At 40.9% G+C, this 20,499-nt stretch overlaps 1 protein-coding gene across 1 annotated transcript; it reads left to right on the forward strand.

Annotated features, from left to right (window-relative positions):
* The first annotated feature begins 2,275 nt into the window (after nt 1–2,275).
* Nucleotides 2,276–9,622, forward strand: mdfic2 (MyoD family inhibitor domain containing 2). Its single transcript, XM_085407852.1, has 3 exons — nt 2,276–2,363; nt 6,212–6,433; nt 9,289–9,622. Exons 1-3 carry the CDS (start codon nt 2,276–2,278, stop codon nt 9,543–9,545), a joined length of 567 nt encoding a protein of 188 aa, XP_085263978.1. The 3' UTR covers nt 9,546–9,622.
* Nucleotides 9,623–20,499: the final 10,877 nt, after the last annotated feature.

Here is a 20,499-nt window from a genome sequence, read left to right on the forward strand (position 1 = left end):
GCTCCAAACCAAGCACCAAACTGGCAAAAACTCAGTGGCATAACAACGAATCCACCCAATTGACGTCTGCCACACCCCCCTTATTCCAGTCCTTTCAGGCATCAGGGGGGTGTGGAGGAACAGGTGATCTCACCAAACATCCCACAGCACACATAGGATCCAAGGCAGCATCCCAATACCTGAAACTACAAGACAACTAAAGATGTCCCAGAGCAGTTTGGTGGCACGAAAGGGAACTATAACAATGCTTTAATGCCATGGCTTATGAGTATAAACACAGTAACAATGAATCTACGTCAAGAAGGTGTGGGTGAGTATTGGTTCTACAAACTTTAGCAACTGTAAATAATGGAGTAGACTTTAAGTGCAGCAAATGAGGTCAGAAAGATGTCACTTGGACATAACAAATTTGTACCTGAACCTGATCGCACACTGTCACTGGGCTCAGCATTAGGGAAGGCTCTAATAGGGTGGGGTGTCAGCTACAGTGGCTTCTCTGCAGATGCAGGGCAGAGCAGCTCATTTCACAGAGAGCACATTTCAATGGGAGTCAAATTAACCACGTAACCCCTGGAACCTCTCTGACTGCATGATTGACGTTGACCAGCGAAACAAAACCTGCCGCGTCACCGAGAAACAACAAGCCCAAAGAGTGGAAGTATGGTGTTGTCACACTGTCACTGTGTGCTTTTTGAAGAGCACAAGAGCACAATCTCGATTAGTCTTTTGTCTGTCACATCGTATCTGTCATGAATCGCTGTGTGGCAGGCAAGCAGGAGTGGTGGACCCAAAATGCAGAACTCAGACACGGAAGTGAAACTTAAGGCGCAGCTTTATTGCTGGGAAAAACCTCGTACAACCAAACTCACCAAAAGAAAACCAAAAGTCAGAACAGAGGAACCAAGGACTGAAACACTGGAAAGAAACACTAAACTGGAGCAGGAGACCAAACACTAGGAACATAGAAGCAGAACACAGGGATGAGAGACAGGAGGGGAACACACCTGGGAGAAATCACAGCTGACGAGACAGGGGAAACGTAAACTGAGCACACTCACATATGACACAAACCTTCACAATAAAACAGGAAACTCAGACACATGGAACCAGACAAGACATTGACCTAACCAGACAGATTCACAAACAGATGGGGTGACACCATAGACAGAGACAGACTCAAAGGCAGACCAAATATAACACACAGAACTCAAACAATAATAATCATCATCATCATAAACTAGAAAATGATAACTAAAAGCGCTGGGTCACCGACCCAGGACCATGACAGTATCATCGTCACAGCACAAAGCAAACGAGAGGTGGAAGAAGAAAGAAGGCACTAGAAAACTCTTCAGGAGTTATATTTGCACTGAGTGCAGCATAGTGGGAGCTCGGTAGACAAATACTCTCACATCTTAATTTTTCAATTAGCATGACTCTTGTTCTCTAAACATATGCAAACACAGCGGGGCGTCTATTAAAATGCAACTCTAGTGTTGAGCCTAATTAGACTAAATTGGTTGGCTTGTATTCGGAGAAATTCGAATGCAGCTTCTTATCCATGCTTTACCACATGTTTTGCCCCAACAACAAACAAAACAGAACTCGCTGCCTCATGCATATGTGCCCAGCTTCGAAGGAGGGACTGAGTTAGCCTGTCTTGCCATTCTGTTCTAATGTAGCTGGGGTTTTTTTTTCTCTCACATTATTACTATAACATTATAAAATCTCTTTATTGTGTGTCCTGATTGCTTAATAATGCATTTGAATGGGGAATTATAGTTTTAATGTGATATTTCCTTTGATTATGTGATCCTCTGCACTTGCATTTTGCTTCATTATCACTTTGTAGAGGGAAATAACTCAAACTAATAAAATGTTGCTGACTTTGTACCAGTGATGTTTTGATAGGAGCAGATCTCCAGTGGGTTTTTTTGCCAGCGTCACTGGAATATTGGAGAGCCTTACAGCACAGCAGGCAGCAGGCCAAATGGACGCTGTGCATTGCAAAAGGGATGATCTGTCTTGGGTGCGCTACGCTTTGCCGATGTAAACAGCTGCCTCCGCATCCTGGACAAGAAGACTATGTTGCAGCTGGCCGCGTGACGACCCAATCCCAAGAGCGGACCAGCGCACGAAGACGGTGAGTTGCGGTAACACTGTGTTAGACATTAAGCCACGTTAGCCTCAGTTGTGTGCAGCCACATATTTTTGGCTTGAGATAATCAGGTTTGTCATACTAAATGCATTTTTTATCTGTGATGCAATGGACCAGATGGCAGATGAAACAACGCTGAGAGCTGATGCAAAACGCAAAGGGAGTGTAAACGGTGGTGAGGAGAGCTCCACATGGGTTAAAGGAGGTGAGTTGTAGATTAGGTTTGTAGAAAAACAGCTCAGTGTCACTTTGGAGTTGTCACGTCTCTTAGAAATCTCTCTTGTGATGATCCTTACTGTTCCATCACTTTGCTTGCCTTGTGCAGTTATTTGACTTTAGTGACTGTGAACAGCCCTACAGTTTGAGAATGATTTCCCCAACAAACCCCCTGTTTTCAAATCATCTACTGTTCTTTGTTAGTTGCTTGCTTACATGCATTCTTTATAGTCTGTAGGCGATTTTTTGTTGTATACTTCCAGTTTGCATTTAGATTTTAAACATGAAGTAAAATTATCTTCAGACCCACCGCTCGGAGCAACTGTGGGGTCTAATGAGTGAGCGCGGCTCAGTGAAACACTGGAACAAAACCTGAAAAATGCATAGTATGCCCCCAGGCCTTATTTCTCTATCAGTTAATGGTCATGGGCATAGACCAGCTGCACTTCTTACTTAATTCATTTGATAACCCGAGAGCATCATGCTCATTCTCAGCTCAAACAAGTTTATTTTAACTTGTACTTCAAATAGCAATCCTTGCCTTCTTCACTTCTCATTCAATCACGGAGACATGACATGTAAAAACACAAACAATTCTAATGAGACATAAAAGAGTCTCGCATGCTGACAAAAGGTGATAACACGAGACACCATGTTTAACTCTGTTATTTGATGGGAGCAGTTGTTTTTTAAACTAATAAAATCTTAAAAATGGACAATGCGGCCCTGAGCAATGTCCATTTTTATCTCTTCTTCAAGAATTTAGGGAAAACAAATACATTTTATTCACTCTCAAAAATTAATAAATCATCGGGCATTAAATCTTAAGTAAAACACAGAAAGGAGTGGTGAATATTTCATTCGGAATAGGTGGTGAAAAAGTAAACAGTCTGCTGCCAGCAGAGTAATTCATTATTATCTGTATTAATTAACGTATTAATTAACAATAACAACCCCTTCATTCCAGAAATTCCACACTTTTCTGGGAACTACCAGCACAGGCTAGATATGTTTTTATCTTTTCATTGTGTCAGCTGTCAGAATGGGATATGGCCAGCAGCGTTTCGTTTTTCATTTCCAGTTATGTTTATCACTTATTTACTATCTTGCTGAGAGTTCAATGCAAGAGTTGATCCACAAAGATGTGTGGTAACTTTCTATTATTGAAATGTACTGAAATCATTTACAAATCTCCCAATTACTGGATTTCCAAAAATACACAGTTTACACAACATCAGTAATGTCTTTACTTGTGCTTATCAGGATGCAGATTTTCTGTGACTGATGGCATATATATATATATTTATTTATTTATTTATTAGGGGTGCAACGATGCACAAAATTCACGGTTCGGTTCGATACTTTGGTGTCACAGTTCGATATTTTTTCGATACAAAAAAATGTTCAAGCCTCTTTAATTTGTCATTTATTAAAATTATAAATGTATATTTTAACTCAAAAGTACAGTTTTTAAATGTAATGTTGCTGAAACAACAAAATAAAAAAAATAAAAAATCTATCTGTTCGAGAAATCACTCATCTTTGGAAAAGAGAGTTTATTACAGAGAAATGGCTCTTTCCAAAATAAAAGCTATACTATCCGCTTCTTCTGGGCTATATTCTCAGCAGCATATTAAACATATCAGGTCCCCATAAATGGTAAATGGCCTGTATTTATATAGCTCTTTACTAGTCCCTAAGAACCCCAAAGCGCTTTACATATCCAGTCATCCACCCATTCACACACACATTCACACACTGGTGATGGCAAGCTACATTGTAGCCACAGCCACCCTGGGGCGCACTGACAGAGGCGAGGCTGCCGGACACTGGCGCCACCGGGCCCTCTGACCACCACCAGTAGGCAAGGGGTGAAGTGTCTTGCCCATGGACACAACGACCGAGACTGTTCAAGCCGGGGCTCGAACCGGCAACCTTCCGATTACAAGGCGAACGCCCAACTCTTGAGCCACGATCGCCCCGGAGAATCATGTGCTAATGGCTGTCTAAATGACTCTGGTAAAGTTTGTAGCATGCTTGCTTGTTGTTTTTGTCTGCTTCCACTTGTCTTTGCACTAGGATGATGTCGGAGTAAATGTACAGTGATATTCGTTGTGTTCCCACTAGTGCTGTCAGCGTTAATCTCGTTAAAATGACATTAACGCCATAACGCAGCAAATCTCCGTTAACAAGTTACCATGGATCGCCCCATGCGTGGGGCTGGACAGCGTCAACACGTTAACAAGCTAACTGCGCTAACGCACTAGTTCCCACCAGTTGAGCATTGCGTGGCACATCTGACATACTGTTTTACTTTAGTCCATGACGCACTTACCATCAGGGTCATGCTTCACATGAAAACCAAGATAGTTCCAAACGTCAGATCTGAATGAGGATGGGGGAGGTTCAATTTCGTCTAGCGTTGAGGCGGTTGCCATATTGCAACGAGCTTAGCTTCTGTCTTGCTAGCTTGCGCTGCGCTCAGTGGATCTGCATTCGACAGTGCAGCCTAGGCGGAGTAGTCGAACGCCCGATTCACTGAGCGCTCAACACAGACAGCATCGTCAGAAGAAAAGTTGATAAAATAAATAAAAAATGTTGTATTGTTCGATACATACTCATTATGACACCTATGTCCAAATTATAACTACAGCAGACTTAAGAGCATTAATGAAATCAAAAACAGAAGCCTACATGCATATATACTAAGCATCTGACTGTTTTGGTTTAAGGTGGCTGCTCTTTTAGAATTTTCTGCTCCTTGTTTGATGTTTAAAATGCGGCAAAATACTGTGACATCCCTAACACTAGACCATATAAACTATATCTCTTAGCTTAACTTCTTGATCCCCTTGAAAAAGTAGTAAAACTTGCCACTTACTTCTGCAGCATTACATTTTTATGGCTCCAGCTCCACGTCTGTTCACTCTTGGCTATTCTGTGACCATAACTACAAAGGTCCAGAAGAACATCTCTCCATTTTTTTAATTCTCATTCTAGTCTTACATCTGTATGCTAATTTTTAGCTAGCTCTACACAGAAAAAGAAAATATTGTGGAAATAGCCTGCTAGTTCTGAAGGCCAAACTGATAGGCCAAAATCTCTACAAAAAGGAAAAATAAATGTGATAGTGAGAAGTTGTAGGTTTTACAAGGATTTAGGTGCTTTGTTTTAAAGTTTGTGTGTGTAGGGAAAGGATGGGGCAAATGAGCTAACCCTGCTAAAGCTAACCTACGCTAAAAGTTTCCTGTATCACCATTCACGATTAGTGTATGGACTTTAGGCAGCACGGTGGTTAGCAAGAAGATCCCGAGTTCAATTCCACCATCAGGCCGGGGTCTTTCTGTGTGCAGTTTGCATGTTCTCCCCGTGTTTGCGTGGGTTCCCTCCGGGTACTCCGGCTTCCTCCCACAGTCCAATAACATGCAGTTTGTGGGGATAGGTTAATTGGAAACTCTAAATTGTCCATAGGTGTGAATGTGAGTGCAAATGGTTGTCTGTGTCTATATGTTAGCCCTGCGACAGCTGGGCGACAGCTGGGCTCCAGCCCCCCCCCCCCACAACCCTGAAAAGGATGAGCGGTTGACAATGGATCGATGGATGGACATTAGAGTGATGCCCCTACTGTTCACCACCCTAAAGTACTATGAGCAGCTTTACACAAGATTACCTGCAAACCAGTGGAACCAGTTACCTCTGCTCTCTGTACTCTTGCACATATACTTGATTTTGGGACATCTCCAGTACTCCAGTACTTATTTCAAAGACTACAGTAGATGTTGTTTGTTGATTCTTTACTGTAGGATTCATTTGTTTAACATTTCATCTATTCGACAGAAAGAATCGAAAGTGAGGTTCAAGTCAGCAGCTGGAGACTTGATACCTCTACAGAAATGGAGCCTGGGGAGACAAGCAGAGACACCAAGGCTAAGCTGCCTAGAGAGCGTGACGCCTCCGCTGCCCCTCTTTTCTCTTTGAAAATGTACCTAAGGAGATCCTCCTCTGCAGAAACGTACAGCACAGACTCTCTTTCCTCCTCGCAGCAAAGCAACACAGGAGGTAAATGACACCAGTACTTCACTCTACTGTTTAAGTCTGTCTTCAGTGCCACTTCTTTTCTCGAGACGTCATTAAAATTGTTTTGAAATTAACTTTTTATCCAAATACAGCTTTTCTGCTGTTGAAATAAATGATTAATATGCAGGATAATTATGAAAATGACAAATTGCAAGCTTTATGTCTTACTATGCTGTGAGAATGCTTAAATATAGTTAATACAATCAATTATGAAAATGTCTGAATAATTTAGAAACTCAAACTGCAGCAAAAAAGAGAAATATTAATGCAAAAAAGGCCACAAGTATCACTACTTCAGATCCAGATGCATAACTGATTACAACACAGACTGTTTATGTTCTGATGCAATTCTTTTAAACTAAAAAAATTAAATAAAACTGTAATGTTGTAACAATAACCACTGTCTTAAATATGGTTTAATATGCAAGGAAATAGAAGTATGTCTTTTTATTTATTGACAATGAGAAAAGATGTGGCTCTTGTCTTGTAGACGCAGACACACTAGAGTAAACGTCTCACGAGTGATTACAAGCAGTCGAGATGACCAACTGGTCGCCCAGAGGATGAACGTTCAACACCTTCAACCTCTGGATGATCACTTTCAATCTCAGGGCAATTGCACATGTCACCTGGCGAGAGGCAACTTGTCTCCATTCAATTGCAGTCTGTCTCGGATGATTGCAATCACTTTCCGTCAGGCCGACAAAGACCGTGCACATCAAGAGATCGTGTGCAAGCTTCAAGTGTCACAGAAAAATAATTGTTTGCGTGTAATGTTTGATGAAGCACTCCGAAGAAATACGCAAATGCTTAAAGAGAAGGAACAACAGGAGGCAGCACAGATGCAGCGCAAACTCCAAGACCCAGAGAAAGAAATGGAAGCATTGCAAGAATTTATAAACACAGACAGATTGCCAACATGTTGCAAATAAGTGTGAATTAGCCAATGAGCACAGCTCATCTGCAACACATCTAAACTGTACTCAGGTTACATTCCTCTATAAAAGCCTGCCGAGCGCCTTTATCATTTTGTAATTAAACTGCCATCCTGCTGCAACTACATTGCTATGTGTGGAGCAATTATGAACTTTAGCCTCAAATCTATGAGGTTATGGCTGGACTCTGAAAGTAGTGCCCATGAATTTCTGTTTAATTTTGTGATTTGTGGTCTTTGCTGAGTTAAAAATTACAAAGTTATCACAGTTAATCACCATATTATTGATTATAGATACCAGCTTGACCCCATTCAGTTGCATGCTGACAGCAACTGACCACAGTTACAAAGCTGTAGCACTACATACAGAGATATAACTTGGACTCATTTCTACTTCCTACCATATTAAAAGGATATGATGATGAAATACATGTAGTTTGCTCATATGTTGCATCTTATCCATTCACGAGAGTTGTTGTCATTTAGGTTGACACGAGGTTGTTTGTTGTAAAGCTGTATTGTATTGTATGGGTCCATATGCTTGACAGTGGCTGAAATATAGATGTAGACTAAATAAGCTAATGTAGGCGATTCACAGACATAATGAAACTAGCAGCAACAACAGTGGGCACCCACGATTAGTGTCACCAGTTCAGTATGAGATTAAAAGTACAATGTCTTTTTCTCTTCCCGAGTTTTGATGTTCAATATTGATTAAGCAAAAAAGTCTATATCAGCGATCCCCAACCCCCGGGCCATGGACCGGTACCGGTCCGTCAGTCGTTTGGTACCGGGCCGCAAGAGTTGAGGGTCGGGTGTGAAATTTATGGTTTTCAGGGTTTTGATCGTTATTTTTTAAATCGCTTTTATCATTAACACGGTTTCCCTGCGTCTTTGCTCGTGTGTTCTGAATAAATCTTCTTTTTTTGCACCAGTACTAGTTTTATTTTGTTGTATTTATCCACAACACCTTAAAGGCCAGTCCGTGAAAATATTGTCGAACATAAACCGGTCTGTGGCGCAAAAAAGGTTGGGGACCGCTGGTCTATATTATATATTGCCAAAGCAGAGTTGCTCTTTCACCTCTTTGATATAAAATATCCCTTCATCATTTTATCTTTTTAGATTTGTGTCATTAGTGTAACAAGTCAAATTTTGAACTATAACCAGATTTTGTGAATTCTGAGTCCAAATTTGAAGAAATGACATTAAGAATCAGTTCACAGGAATGAGACTGACCCACAACCTGTCTTCTCCAACATGTACTTGAACTAAGATCAGATTGAAACCTCCACATATTTATATAAAAGCTTAGGAGAACAGTGAAGCCTTGCAGAGGGTATACCTTCTCTGAATTCTCTGCAGTGCAAGTCATAAGGTCGTTCCTATGACACTCTTCAGTGAGTAACTGTCTGCTCATGGTCAGTGTCATTTGATGATCTCACACTTCATAGCACCCATGGGGGAACCATTTGGCAAAGCATGCTGGAAAGACACATAGCATTGTCTCACTGTAACCACAACACACGTTGGAAGTGCTCCTGGCAAAGTATACAAGAGAGACTTCTGGTAATTGATTATGTCTCCAAACAGCTTTCCTGCTTGTCTCTCTGTGAGGGAGCGAGGCATGATTTCTTAAATTATGCATGTGTAAAGGAAGGAAAGGGGGCTTTTAAAATCTTATAAGATACAAGTGAAGCCCAGCTCTTATAGGAGCAGGGATGATTTATGTCCCGAGATATAATTTAAACGCTATCTATCACGCATTATTTCAAATAGGTCATTGTAAAAGTGTGAAGGGGTTGCAGCCCTTTATGAAGACAAAAAAATGTATATTGATTTAAAAGAAGAAAAAACACACTACTGAGTACATTATTTTCCTGATCATGTGTGTCTCTCTCAGTTGACTGTGCAGGAATTGTCTTGAACTGTCTCTTCTGTCGGTTCTACGATATGATCCACATGCTACCTGACTCCTGCAAGGGACTCGCCAATCACTGCTGCCCCAGCTACAAACACGTCATTACCACAGCGGAGTCTGCATCCAGCAGTGATGATGACTCATACATAGATTTGGATTGTGGTGTGTTTGGGTCCTGTCATGATGCAAGTGACTGCCTGGAGCTGGCTATGGAGGTTTCGGAAATTTGTTATCACTAGTAGGAAACTCATAATATTCACCAGTAAAAGCAGAAACTTACCATTAAACATGTGACGGTTCAGTGTGACGTGGAGGATTTCTAAGGGCTAAAACACAAATAAATACCAGTGTGATATTACAATGATAATAAACATGCATTATTTATCTGTGTATGCTTGTGTTTATGTCTCCTAAATATATGACAAGACCTGTGTACAATGGAGACTGCCTGTTCCACTTCTTTAAATATTTAAGTATTAGATAAGGTCTACTATCCAGTCAGGTACATAAGTACTTGGGCAAAGATATACTTTTTGACATTTTACCTCTTTACACTACTACAGTGGATTTAAATAGAAAAAAGGCAGACTTTCACCTTTATTTCATTTTATTTAACAATAGTACTTCAATAACTCTTCAGCAATTACATCCTTTTTTCTTTCTTAGTGTCCTGTTATCCAATTCTGAGAAAAAACGGAAGCAGATGCTTGATTTTATGCACCTGTGACAGGGGAAGTGACTGGAACACTTGAATATAATGATTGGCATGGTTCAACTATTTAGCTAAACCACATTATTATTATTAATATTATTATTTTTGAACTCTTCTTGCCAGTTGTTATAAAACCTTACATTATAGCAGTAAAAATCACCACCTACTCTAGATACTGTGTGAGTGAATGCCTTAACAGTATGAGTAATTTAGTGTTCTGCATTTCAGTTTTACAGTATATTCACTATGCAGCAAGACGGCAGCGGCATCGCAAACAATTCAACGGCCTTGAGGCCAGCAAATTCCACTGCAGCTGTGTTGATACACACTCTAACACACCAACAAGCACTCCAACTTCAACACAATAGTCTTTCTGAAGTATGGAAAAAAAAAATCTTGAAGCCTGTCCCCTGTTGAGCGTGCCTATTTCAGTTCAAGTGCCACTGGAAACACAGGAGCTGTTAGATATGGCATTTGTAGAACACTTGTCCTTGTCACTCCCCTCAACCTCTGTTCTCAAAGACAGTTCTCTCAAGTGGTAGATTACTGTTTGGATCTCTTCAGTCTGAAATATGTCCTTGTCACATTATGGGAAATGGACACAGGAGCAACGCTGCTATGCCAGTGAGAACGGTATACAGGACAACATTGTTCTTAAGCATCATCTAAGCATCATCATCTATCCCGGAGAGGTCAGCGTGAGTGCACGGAGACAACACCGTGTTACTGGATTATGTTCAATTACTGCACCAAACATTTGTTTTCTCCCATTACATATAAAGACAGAGTAATCTCACTCTGCTAACGAGAAGACCATTGTAGAGCACTCCTGTTTTGCTGCTGCACACCATGGTAATGGTACTATATTGGTACAGTGCTGAGACTGACTCTTTGAAAGACCTTTCATTGTCATGTTTGCAGTTGTTGCACCCTGATCACTGTACAGAACGTGTCCCAGAAGTCAACTTCAGACAGTGTTTATGAGTCTAAACATCATAGCTGAAGGACAGAGTCATGTACCAGGTAATGTCTTAGTCAGCTAACCATACAGTATTAAAGCTGCTTGGTTACGGCTTCATGGCAAATTTTCTTTGTATCAATTTCACTTGAATATTGTTTTTGTTCCCAAAGTGATTTTTTTATACATCTTACTTTACTGAAAACATGTTTGAATTTAATAAAGTGGTTGATGTAAATGGTCAAAATAACCATGAATTGTAAACTGTAAAGTTAATTGTACAGTTGCAGCCTGTTCTCACTCCTGAGGCGTAATATGCTGATGGGTTGTCAAGTCCCGAGGCGTTCCTGAGGAACGCGAAAGGTCACCTTTTGCGTTCTTATGCTACGTGCCGGGTTATGGATGAAATCCAGTAGAATAACGCTCCCACGGTAATACACGTTCGAGCCATGTAGTCCAGCCCTAACCGGAACCTGTAACCTTAATCAGCACTTTAATGACGTTAGTAGTGTTTTCCAAAGCAATTTAAGTAAAACAAATCTACATGTGTAGATTCATTCCAAACGGTTCCCATGTTCACTCATTTTTCCGATGTTGTAATATAGGGACGTGTTGGGTGCCCGGAAGCGTAATATACCGACGATTTGTCACCTAGCGTAAAATGTTACGCTTTGGGAGTGAGAACGTGTTGACAGTTGCTTGAGATGCTGTAGGTAACCAAATGCATGTGGTACTTTCTGACCTTGAAGAGCTTTCTAGTTACGAGCATTAAAAACAGCAACTCATGACCTTAACTTTGAGATGAACACTTACATAGTTAACTTTAGCTTAGTTTGGACACAAGAATCACCTGATGAGTGCTACTTAAACATTACAAACAGCAGTTTAGCAACGATGACTGAATGATACGGGTGTGAACAGTGTTTACGTCACTCATCACATCGCTGTTAACTCACATGATGCTGGGCATTACGAGCACTATTTTGAGTATTTTCTGGCAACCTGACAGAGTGGATTTCAAAAGAGCCTTCTCTGTAACTGCATCTGCAAAAGAAAAAAAATAACCTCAATGTGACATTTGGTAAAGCCTGAATACCAAAAGCATGAGCTAAACAGATAAAGTCACACAAAACCCACAGAGGACACATAACATGGCGACAAAATTCAATAAACTCCTGTCTGAAGAGAACTTACACGTTCACTCACATTAAAAGCAATGCAGACAAGGACACAAAGACTTGAATCCCCTGATCCTTGAACATTAGCGTATTCCAGCACTGATTTCTCCATTCTACAATCTGTGTTACTAATGCTTACCACACTACTACTACCATGGAAATTATACCGGTTGATTTCATTTCAGATAAAAGTTCAAGTTTTCATGACTCACAGCTTAATAAGAGACAGCAGCACAAGGAAATTACTTTTAAAGGCAAAATATAAAATGTTGCAGTGCATTTATCAGCAACTCTTCTGCATGAATTAAAGCTGTACCCATGACATTGCTAACGATGTGTTAGGTACAGTATTGGTCAATAAGATTAAAGTAGCATAGGAACACTACTCTTCATAGAAGCCAAGACTTGATTGACTGGTAATATTAAAACCAGGTCAGAGAAACTACACAGATAATAACACAAATCCTCCAGATTTCTTTTTTTTAATATGATAGTTTAATTGTTTTGCTGAAAGTTGTTCTTTAGTCGCAGAGTACAAACAAGGATTAGTGTGCATTCATCCGCAAATCATCTGCACCTCCGGGAGGCTGTTTTATGTTTGCAAAACCAGACTGAAACACTTTGAAAATGTTCCAGAAATTTTCAATTTCATTTTTTATTTTTTGGAATTGAATGCTAAGACATGACGAAAAGGAGCTTTTTTTTTTTTTTTTTTTTTTTTTTTAAAGAAAAGGGAATTAAATGTTGCTCCTTTATTTACATGATACTGCTTGCATTTATATTCCTGTGCCACAAATCTAAAAAAAAGAAGAAAAACTTTTCATCACCCGTTTCATGCGCTCTCCTTGTAAGGTTTTGTTTAAAGCTCAAATGTGTTGTATTTTTAGATAGAATAAGTCCTCTGATGAGAATTAGGCTCTAAACCATGTGACTATGTTTGACCTCCTAAAAGCTGCGCAGGGCCTCAGACGGCACCGCGCAGACAAATAAAAGTAGATACTGCACATGCTGTGCAAAATTGCATGTTGCGGGTTACATCTACAGGGAGCACTGCTTGTGACCAATTTTCTCATTACCTGGTGCAGCACAATTACAGAGCTGAGTGCTCTAGCTCATACTGCTCCATAAAACCTATTGGAGGTCCTTTGTGGCTTTTCTAACATAAAGCGCGTCTGCATAAACAGATGCCAGTTTTAAAGCGAAAACATCTGCACATCTTAAACTCACTGGATCTCTTTCAAATTACCTGATGGCTCTGGGAGTTGTGCGGGCTTTAGGAACTCTAATGTTTTTTAATAACATCCAAATGGCCTGTCCTTTACTGGCCAGGTTCAAATGCCGTCCCATCCCGGCCGAGCGGATGTGGACAAGGTCAGGTGGTTTTCACTGCTGCGCAACACATGCGTGCACCTTAATGGTCACTCAGAGGATACTGTTAACCCATTAGCTTGCATAGTGCTCCTCTAGTTCCTGGCTTAAATCAAAACAGCTGGGAAGAGGGTCAAAAAGAAACAGAAATGCTGAAATGATTAAATGTGAAATGGGTTGTTGCTAACAAAACACTTCAAACGCCGCGTGCCGCTCTGCTGTTGTGTTTAGTGACACAAGACTCGCATTAGCAAAGTGATCTAATCGCGTGCTGCTTCGCCATGTTTACATGCATCTCTGCTCACTAATCGGATATGAGGTTTCTTCGCAGAGTTCGGGCCCTGATCGCTTCATTAGTGTGAAGCTGCTCTTCCTCCTGAGCACACAGCACTAATACCATCTCCCTTCAGACACAGCGCTGCAGCCCAGAGTGGCCTCCTGAGGAAGCAGCACCATTAAATATTAATGCCATGTGTTTAGAGGGTTTTTATTTCAAACAGCGGGTTTGTCAGCATCTTATGTGGCGTTCTTCAAGATTAAGTCCATGTGGAAAACGGGGGTCCCGATGCTTTCTGCAGCATTGTGCCTTCAGAATAATTTAGATCTGTTTTTCTAATGGTCTTTCTGTGTTAATATCGCCAACATTTTCCATGATTTTCTTAAGCAAATGGAGCATTTTTAAGTGGGCGAGAGTACTGCCTTCTGTACCTTACAGTGTGCTGTGTAGCTGTCATGAGGTGAAGAATGTTTGGGTTCATTTAAGTTGACATCACTGCAGAAATGTGTTTTTTATAAGCCTCTTTTTCAGTTCCACCCATGATGCAGAAAAATACCATAATGCCCAAGAAAATAACTTTTGAGCGTCTATGAATTACGACGCTGGAAGACAATCTCGAAACATAATCAAGTTCATACATTTCCTTTCTTTGTTGGACTGCTCTGATAAAATAGCGCGAGCTCGTCTAAACGTAATAAAAATCAATCAAAGAATTTGTCATCTGTCCTCATTTGTTCTATTGTCCTAGTTTACATGCCAATTTCACAATTACCCCCTCGAATGAACCTGACCTCGCTTGCATATAGGGAAGTGGCGTATGTGAGCATCCTCCTCAATTAGGTCAGGGGCGTTAATAGTACAGCAGAAAACGAACACTCCCCACAACATCCTCCAGGAATTGCGCCTGACACTACTGACTGCCTTGAATCTATATTTGGGCCAAGCGTGTGGATGTGTGTCACCCAAGACTACCCGCCTAATCTCCGCCACAGAAAGTAAAGTGAGTTGTGGGCCCATGGGCGGAGATCGTCAAGACACAAAGGAATCTCCCAGCAGGCACAGCAAAAACCAGGCCCTGGGCAGGCTTTTATGATACCTTTCAATCAGTGGATGATTCCCAGCTGAAATGACAGGTGATTTGACTCAGCCTGCAATTAATGACCTCATTTTAACAATTAAGAGCAGGGGAGGAAGAGGAAAGCCCCCGAAAAAGACAACGAGTTGAGCCGGGGGGCGAGTTTTGATGCCTCGATAGTGCAAGACGGTAACGTCTCCGCGTGTCAAACGTGACTGGAGCTTGTTGTCGCGGCTCAGGTGACCTCCTCCTCTTTTAAGCAGGTGGAATCCTGCAGGGAGAGCACACAGTGATGAGGAGCAGGCATGGGGAGGGGGAGGCTGTGGCAAGGATAGGGCGAAGAGGTGACTGGAGGGTGGCAAGGGAATGATGGAGTGCATCAAGCTGTGTGCCCACCCCCCCAACCTTCTCCTCCACCTTCTCTTACCCCCACCCCCCACAGCATAGAGGAAATTAAAGAGCTGTGTAGCAGGAGGAGAAGAGGAGAGGAGGGTGGTGATTTAGAGCGTGGCACAGGGGGATGGGGACCCGGCGCATTGGAGTTAATTACTGAATAATGAGGAACAATTTATTGTGTTCTTGTTAGAGACATCAAAATGCTGCTGGATACTGCCTATAGAGAGGAGCATGCCTCTCTCACTCCTTGTGCATCGGTTAAAATGTGGCGTTTAACTCAAAGTCATTAAAAAGCCCCCACCTTGCTTTGCCTTGCCTTATAAAGTGGCGGTGTTGCAGGTCTCCTGGGCAGATGAGGGGTCTTAACACATTGCCCTAAAATACTTCCACTTTCCTCCAGGCCTTCTGAGTGTACACTAAAACCTAATGACATTACCTGAGATGGGCTTCTTCTTGTTTTCATGGCATGCCACAAATCGTCCTGATTTTTAGACACAGCTACAGATTAGTTAGCTTCCTAACAAGGGACGCTATCAGCTCCTAAGCTAGCTAATTAAGACACTGCTATAAAATCTCCATAAGTAAAAAGAAAAACGGTCTCCTTTTGATCTTCTAAATGTTTGAAAAGGACTCATTAACACAACCACCTTTTGCATTTCTAACATTACTAGAGAACGACTGCTAGAAGAAGGAATACCATCCCTGATGTCACACTCTGTCAGGTAGCATGGGCTGAGGTTAGCGTAAATTTTCTTCCCTTCCTTTATTAAACCTGTAATCCAATTTGTTTTATAAATTATATGCCACTTCTAATCCTAGAATACAGTGTTTGCTTATTGTTTTAGTAGTTAACTGGACTTGCCAACAATTGCAGCTTGCGTTAGTGTTGTTTCCTTACATCTGTTTTTTTGCCAACTTAACTTCAAGGCTGTCATCCACACTAAGTCTCATTCAGATCTCCACTGATATTTGTAATGTATAATTTGAAATTGTAGATCAGGAATAATGGTGTATCTGAGTCACATGGTAGCTCACAGGCTAGCTAAATGCTATATCATACCCTGCTTTATAGTCTGAACTAAAAATGACCAGTACTGTTTAAGACCATGAACTCTTTACGAAAGCATTTACTGAAGAAATAAAACAATTGAGAAGTAAGTTAATTTTGTCATAACCTTCCATACAAGTCAAAGCAGTTGCCCCCTGCTGGCCCTTAAGGCCAATTCTATTAAGGAAACATGGAGTTGTAGCTACCTCAGTCATGTCTAAACTAGCAGTGGGGAAAAGAGGCATGAGCAGTATAATCATGTGCATTCCTGTGTGCCTTGGATGGCCCCAAGTTGGGAAGTTGTTCCTCTGACTTGGTGGTCATGTGCTTTTGAATTTTTGAATAGAAATATGTAAAAAAGCCATGAGCATAACAAAGATGTATTTTATACTTAAACAATGTGTCTACTGCAGTTTTCAGTACATAATAAATCATTACAGACTTACCTCTCTACCTTTGTATCACAGTTAGCTACTGCTACTACTTCTAACTAGTCTAGGTAACTGTGGTAGCTCTACAAGACAAAGGTTAGGACCTAACACCATATTAAAATTCAATTTTATCAAGCAATTAAAAGAAAATGCCACATATTTGTACTGTTAATTAAAAATGGCCAGCTATCAGCCAAACTGTTACTTTCACCTGCCAAATTTCTACTCATATGATGTCAACAAGTCAGCACTTCATACAAAATTTTTGCAGACAGAATTTTTACATGAATATTCTCATTCAGGAAACCATTTGTACCCTCAATTCAATGACACAGGAATGCACAGTAGCTATATATATTGATGTGGTTGTAATTTTGTTTGTGTTCACAAAGCACATTATTAGCCAATACACTATATTATTATTAAACTATATACTGGCAAAAATGGAATCCATTGGAGGTCCAGGGAGAAAACCACTGCTGACCAAAAACAACACAGAGGCTTGTCTCACATCTGCCAAAAACCATCTTGATAATCCCTAAGACTTTTGGAAATATATTCTGTGGACTGATCAGACAAAAATTTGAACCTTTTGGAAGGTTTGAATCCCGTTAAAATGAACACAGGATTTTAAAAAAACAACAACAACAGTTAAACGGTCTATGGTTGCTTTGGTGCTTCAGGACCTGGACAATTTGACTGAGAGAACCATGAATTCTGCTCTCTACTAGAAAATTGTAAAAGAGATTTTGTGGTCTTGGGTTTGTGCCCTGAAGCTTGAGCACACCTGGGTTACGCAGGAGAACAACGATATGAGCCACACCAGCAAGTCCACCTTTGAATGCCTTGAGTGAGTTATGGCTATTCACATTCAAAAACCAACCAACGTTGCTCAATTAAAATGATTTTGCAAAGAAGGAATGTGAAAGACTGCTTGTCAATTATCGCAAACCTTTAATTGCAGTTCTTGCTTCCAAAGGTGGCACAACCAGTAATTAGGTATAGGGAGGAAAATACTAGCACAGTAGCCTACACAAAGAACATGATAAACGTTAACGCAAAAGGTAGCAGCTAGTCTGAATATATATTAAGAGAAAACAGCCATTCCAATAGCTCGTTCATACTAGCTTTATGTGTTGACGAAGTTACTTCCTTTTTTGGAGCAGTGTTTGGCAAACCACCAGTTTTTCCCTTTGTCGTAGTCCTAGTGTTAAAACTCATCTATGTGCAAAGTCATTCATATCATACAGGCTTACAGATTACTCATGCAAGAGACTTGTAAATAGCTTTCATGTTGCAGAAGTTTCATGCCAATATTCTTTCATTATCGCTGTAAACACGACTCTTCACACCTCGATGATGCTTACTGCGTTCCTCGTAAAAATTGGCTGCGTATAACTTAATTTATCAGGTAAGAAAGTGAAAAAAGGAACGCTGAATGGAACTTGACTTTATTCTCCACCAGAGAAAGACCAAGGCTCTCCTTTCTTAGCAGCAACGTGTCAGACCTGCTATCGGTCCTTAGCAGAGTGTGAAGTATCCCAACTCTTTGATGTGTTAAATATGAAATCTGACCATAGAACAAAGCAGCTGTCAGCAACCAGCACGTGTCAAGAGCAATCCACGCCAATTATTATTGAATTTCTGTCATGCATGCGTCTGCCGTGCAGACACTGAGGTGTGTTACTGTATCGCAGTGCTAACAAAGACTTCAGACAGTCTTCAAAAATAAACATCACAGGCTTCAGTTGTCTATATCAAAAGGTTGCTGATGATCGTCTGCAAATACAAGCCAAGGCTCACCTTTTGTCCAGGCTTCATCGAGAAAGGGTTAAATAATTTGCTGCAAAACAGTCAGAAGCGTTGCACACACTGTACTGTGACCTCGAGAATATGGCTTTAACTTTGTCAAAGGGTCCCATATTAACAGCAACACAATCACTGGATCACAAATCACACAATGTAAGTTATGAGAGCTACATGCTGTGTCTCTGGTGACATTGAGGGAGAACGTGAGAAGGTGCTTGCTGAGTGTGTAGCCATGCTGTGTTGCCCAAATAGATACGTTCCATCTGAGAGTGATGCAGCCTTCGGAATGATCCCGCTAGACAGATGAGTGCTACTTGAATGTTAATGAGGGCTCCTTTAGACACGCATAAATTAAATGATTAGATGTCTGCAATCATGCAAGGTCCTTAGGTGTCCCCTATTTATGGCATTTGAAATGTAGCTGCCTTTATTTACGACATGTCTCCCCTGCACAGGCTTCGCCACCTGAGCAGCCCAATGCTTTCAAAAGACGGGTTTTTTTTTAATGACCTGTAAATGAATCACTCTGGCAGAATCGTAAGAGAAGCGGAGCCCTGCCTCTTTTTCAAAACAAAAAGGGAAAGTGTGCTGTCCTCTGAAAGAAAAAAAAAAGAAAAAGCTCGCAGATGTTTTGAATAAAAGCCGCACTCCAGACAGGGAAAGATGCAGTAAAACATTTGTTTCCTATACGCCGCTAACAGAAAGATACACTGTCGAGCCTCAGAGAGGGGCCTCAGAGGACTGGCACAGTCTCTGAACGCGGTCGCCTAACAATGAATCTTCCTCCTCTCCAGTTCACACGCTCTTCATTGTCGTTTTCTAGATGCAACAACAGCTATTTTCATCTTCATGATTGCATTAATTACAGCATAACTCACATCTCTTGGCTCCAGTACTGTTTTCCCTGTAGAAAACAGCGTGTCAATGCTTCAACAAAGGAAGGGAACAGTACATATACTCAGCTGGCACTTCATTAATCAACATAAGAAATCAGCATGGCTTGTCACTTATCTAGCTGAGTCTGCTACTGAAGTTGTATTATATTCTCTTTAAATGATTCATTCGAGTTGGGAAGATTTTAATGAGATTTAGACTGCATTCATATTACCGTAATACAGCCAGATACAGTACATGCAAACACCTCAATATGTAGACATAAAGCCTTGCGATGGACAGGCAGTGAGCGGCTGCTTCACTGTTGAATCATCTTAAAGACTCTTCACTGTCCCAGGAAGACTCTGGGGTGCACAAGCAGCAATAATAGGAAGCACCTAAGTTACAGCCATCTGCTCTCAAGCCAAAGCCGAGGTTTTTTTGTGTGTGTGTTTTTGTGGCAGCAGAGAGAAGGGGCTAGAGAAATTTCTTTTAAGATTCTTGCTTTTTTCCCCCCTCTATTTATTAGGATAATGAATTTCCGACTGCAGTGCCAGTTCCACTGAGCCTGCTTCTCGGCCTAATTCTCTGTAACATTTCCTCATTGCCGCTGGGGAACATTATATGAAGGCAGGGCTTACAATACCATCAATATGCCCAAGACGACAATCGGACGTCTCATAGATATTAATGAAAGTGCAAATTAAATCAAAGTTGGAGTGCAGCTATCGGGGCTATGATCAATGCCTTTTGCACAGTCAGATTTAATATGGGGTTTGTAATTTGAGTATCCAAACAAAATGTGCATCTTAATGGGAAAGATGAAAGTAATCCCACATGGGGAGGAAATAATACATTAGCTGCATTGTAATTAGAGAACTCAGAGTGCAATGTTTCCCCAGTATTAATGTTGAATAAAAGCCTGATATATTTACGATGTGGAGACAGGATGTGGACGTTTTGAATTGTTTTTAGACACCTCGAGTCGTCTTAGGAAGCATCTTTAAAAAAACAAAAAAGACTATAACGATGTTGGGTAAATGCATGCGTAGGAAACAAATACAAATG

This window comes from Rhamphochromis longiceps, linkage group LG5 (genome assembly GCF_057381845.1).
Source record: "Rhamphochromis longiceps isolate RC_006_pf linkage group LG5, R_longiceps_female_GT1.1, whole genome shotgun sequence".
Lineage (NCBI taxonomy): Eukaryota > Metazoa > Chordata > Actinopteri > Cichliformes > Cichlidae > Rhamphochromis > Rhamphochromis longiceps.

What these genes read in the sequence shown, in the direction of transcription:
- mdfic2 (XM_085407852.1), top strand. Translation starts at nt 2,276, where the DNA reads ATGGCAGATGAAACAACGCTGAGAGCTGATGCAAAACGCAAAGGGAGT. An exon ending in CTCCACATGGGTTAAAGGAG is followed by an intron (nt 2,364 to 6,211) that starts GTGAGTTGTAGA and finishes TCTATTCGACAG; the next exon opens with AAAGAATCGAAAGTGAGGTT. An exon ending in GCAGCAAAGCAACACAGGAG is followed by an intron (nt 6,434 to 9,288) that starts GTAAATGACACC and finishes TGTCTCTCTCAG; the next exon opens with TTGACTGTGCAGGAATTGTC.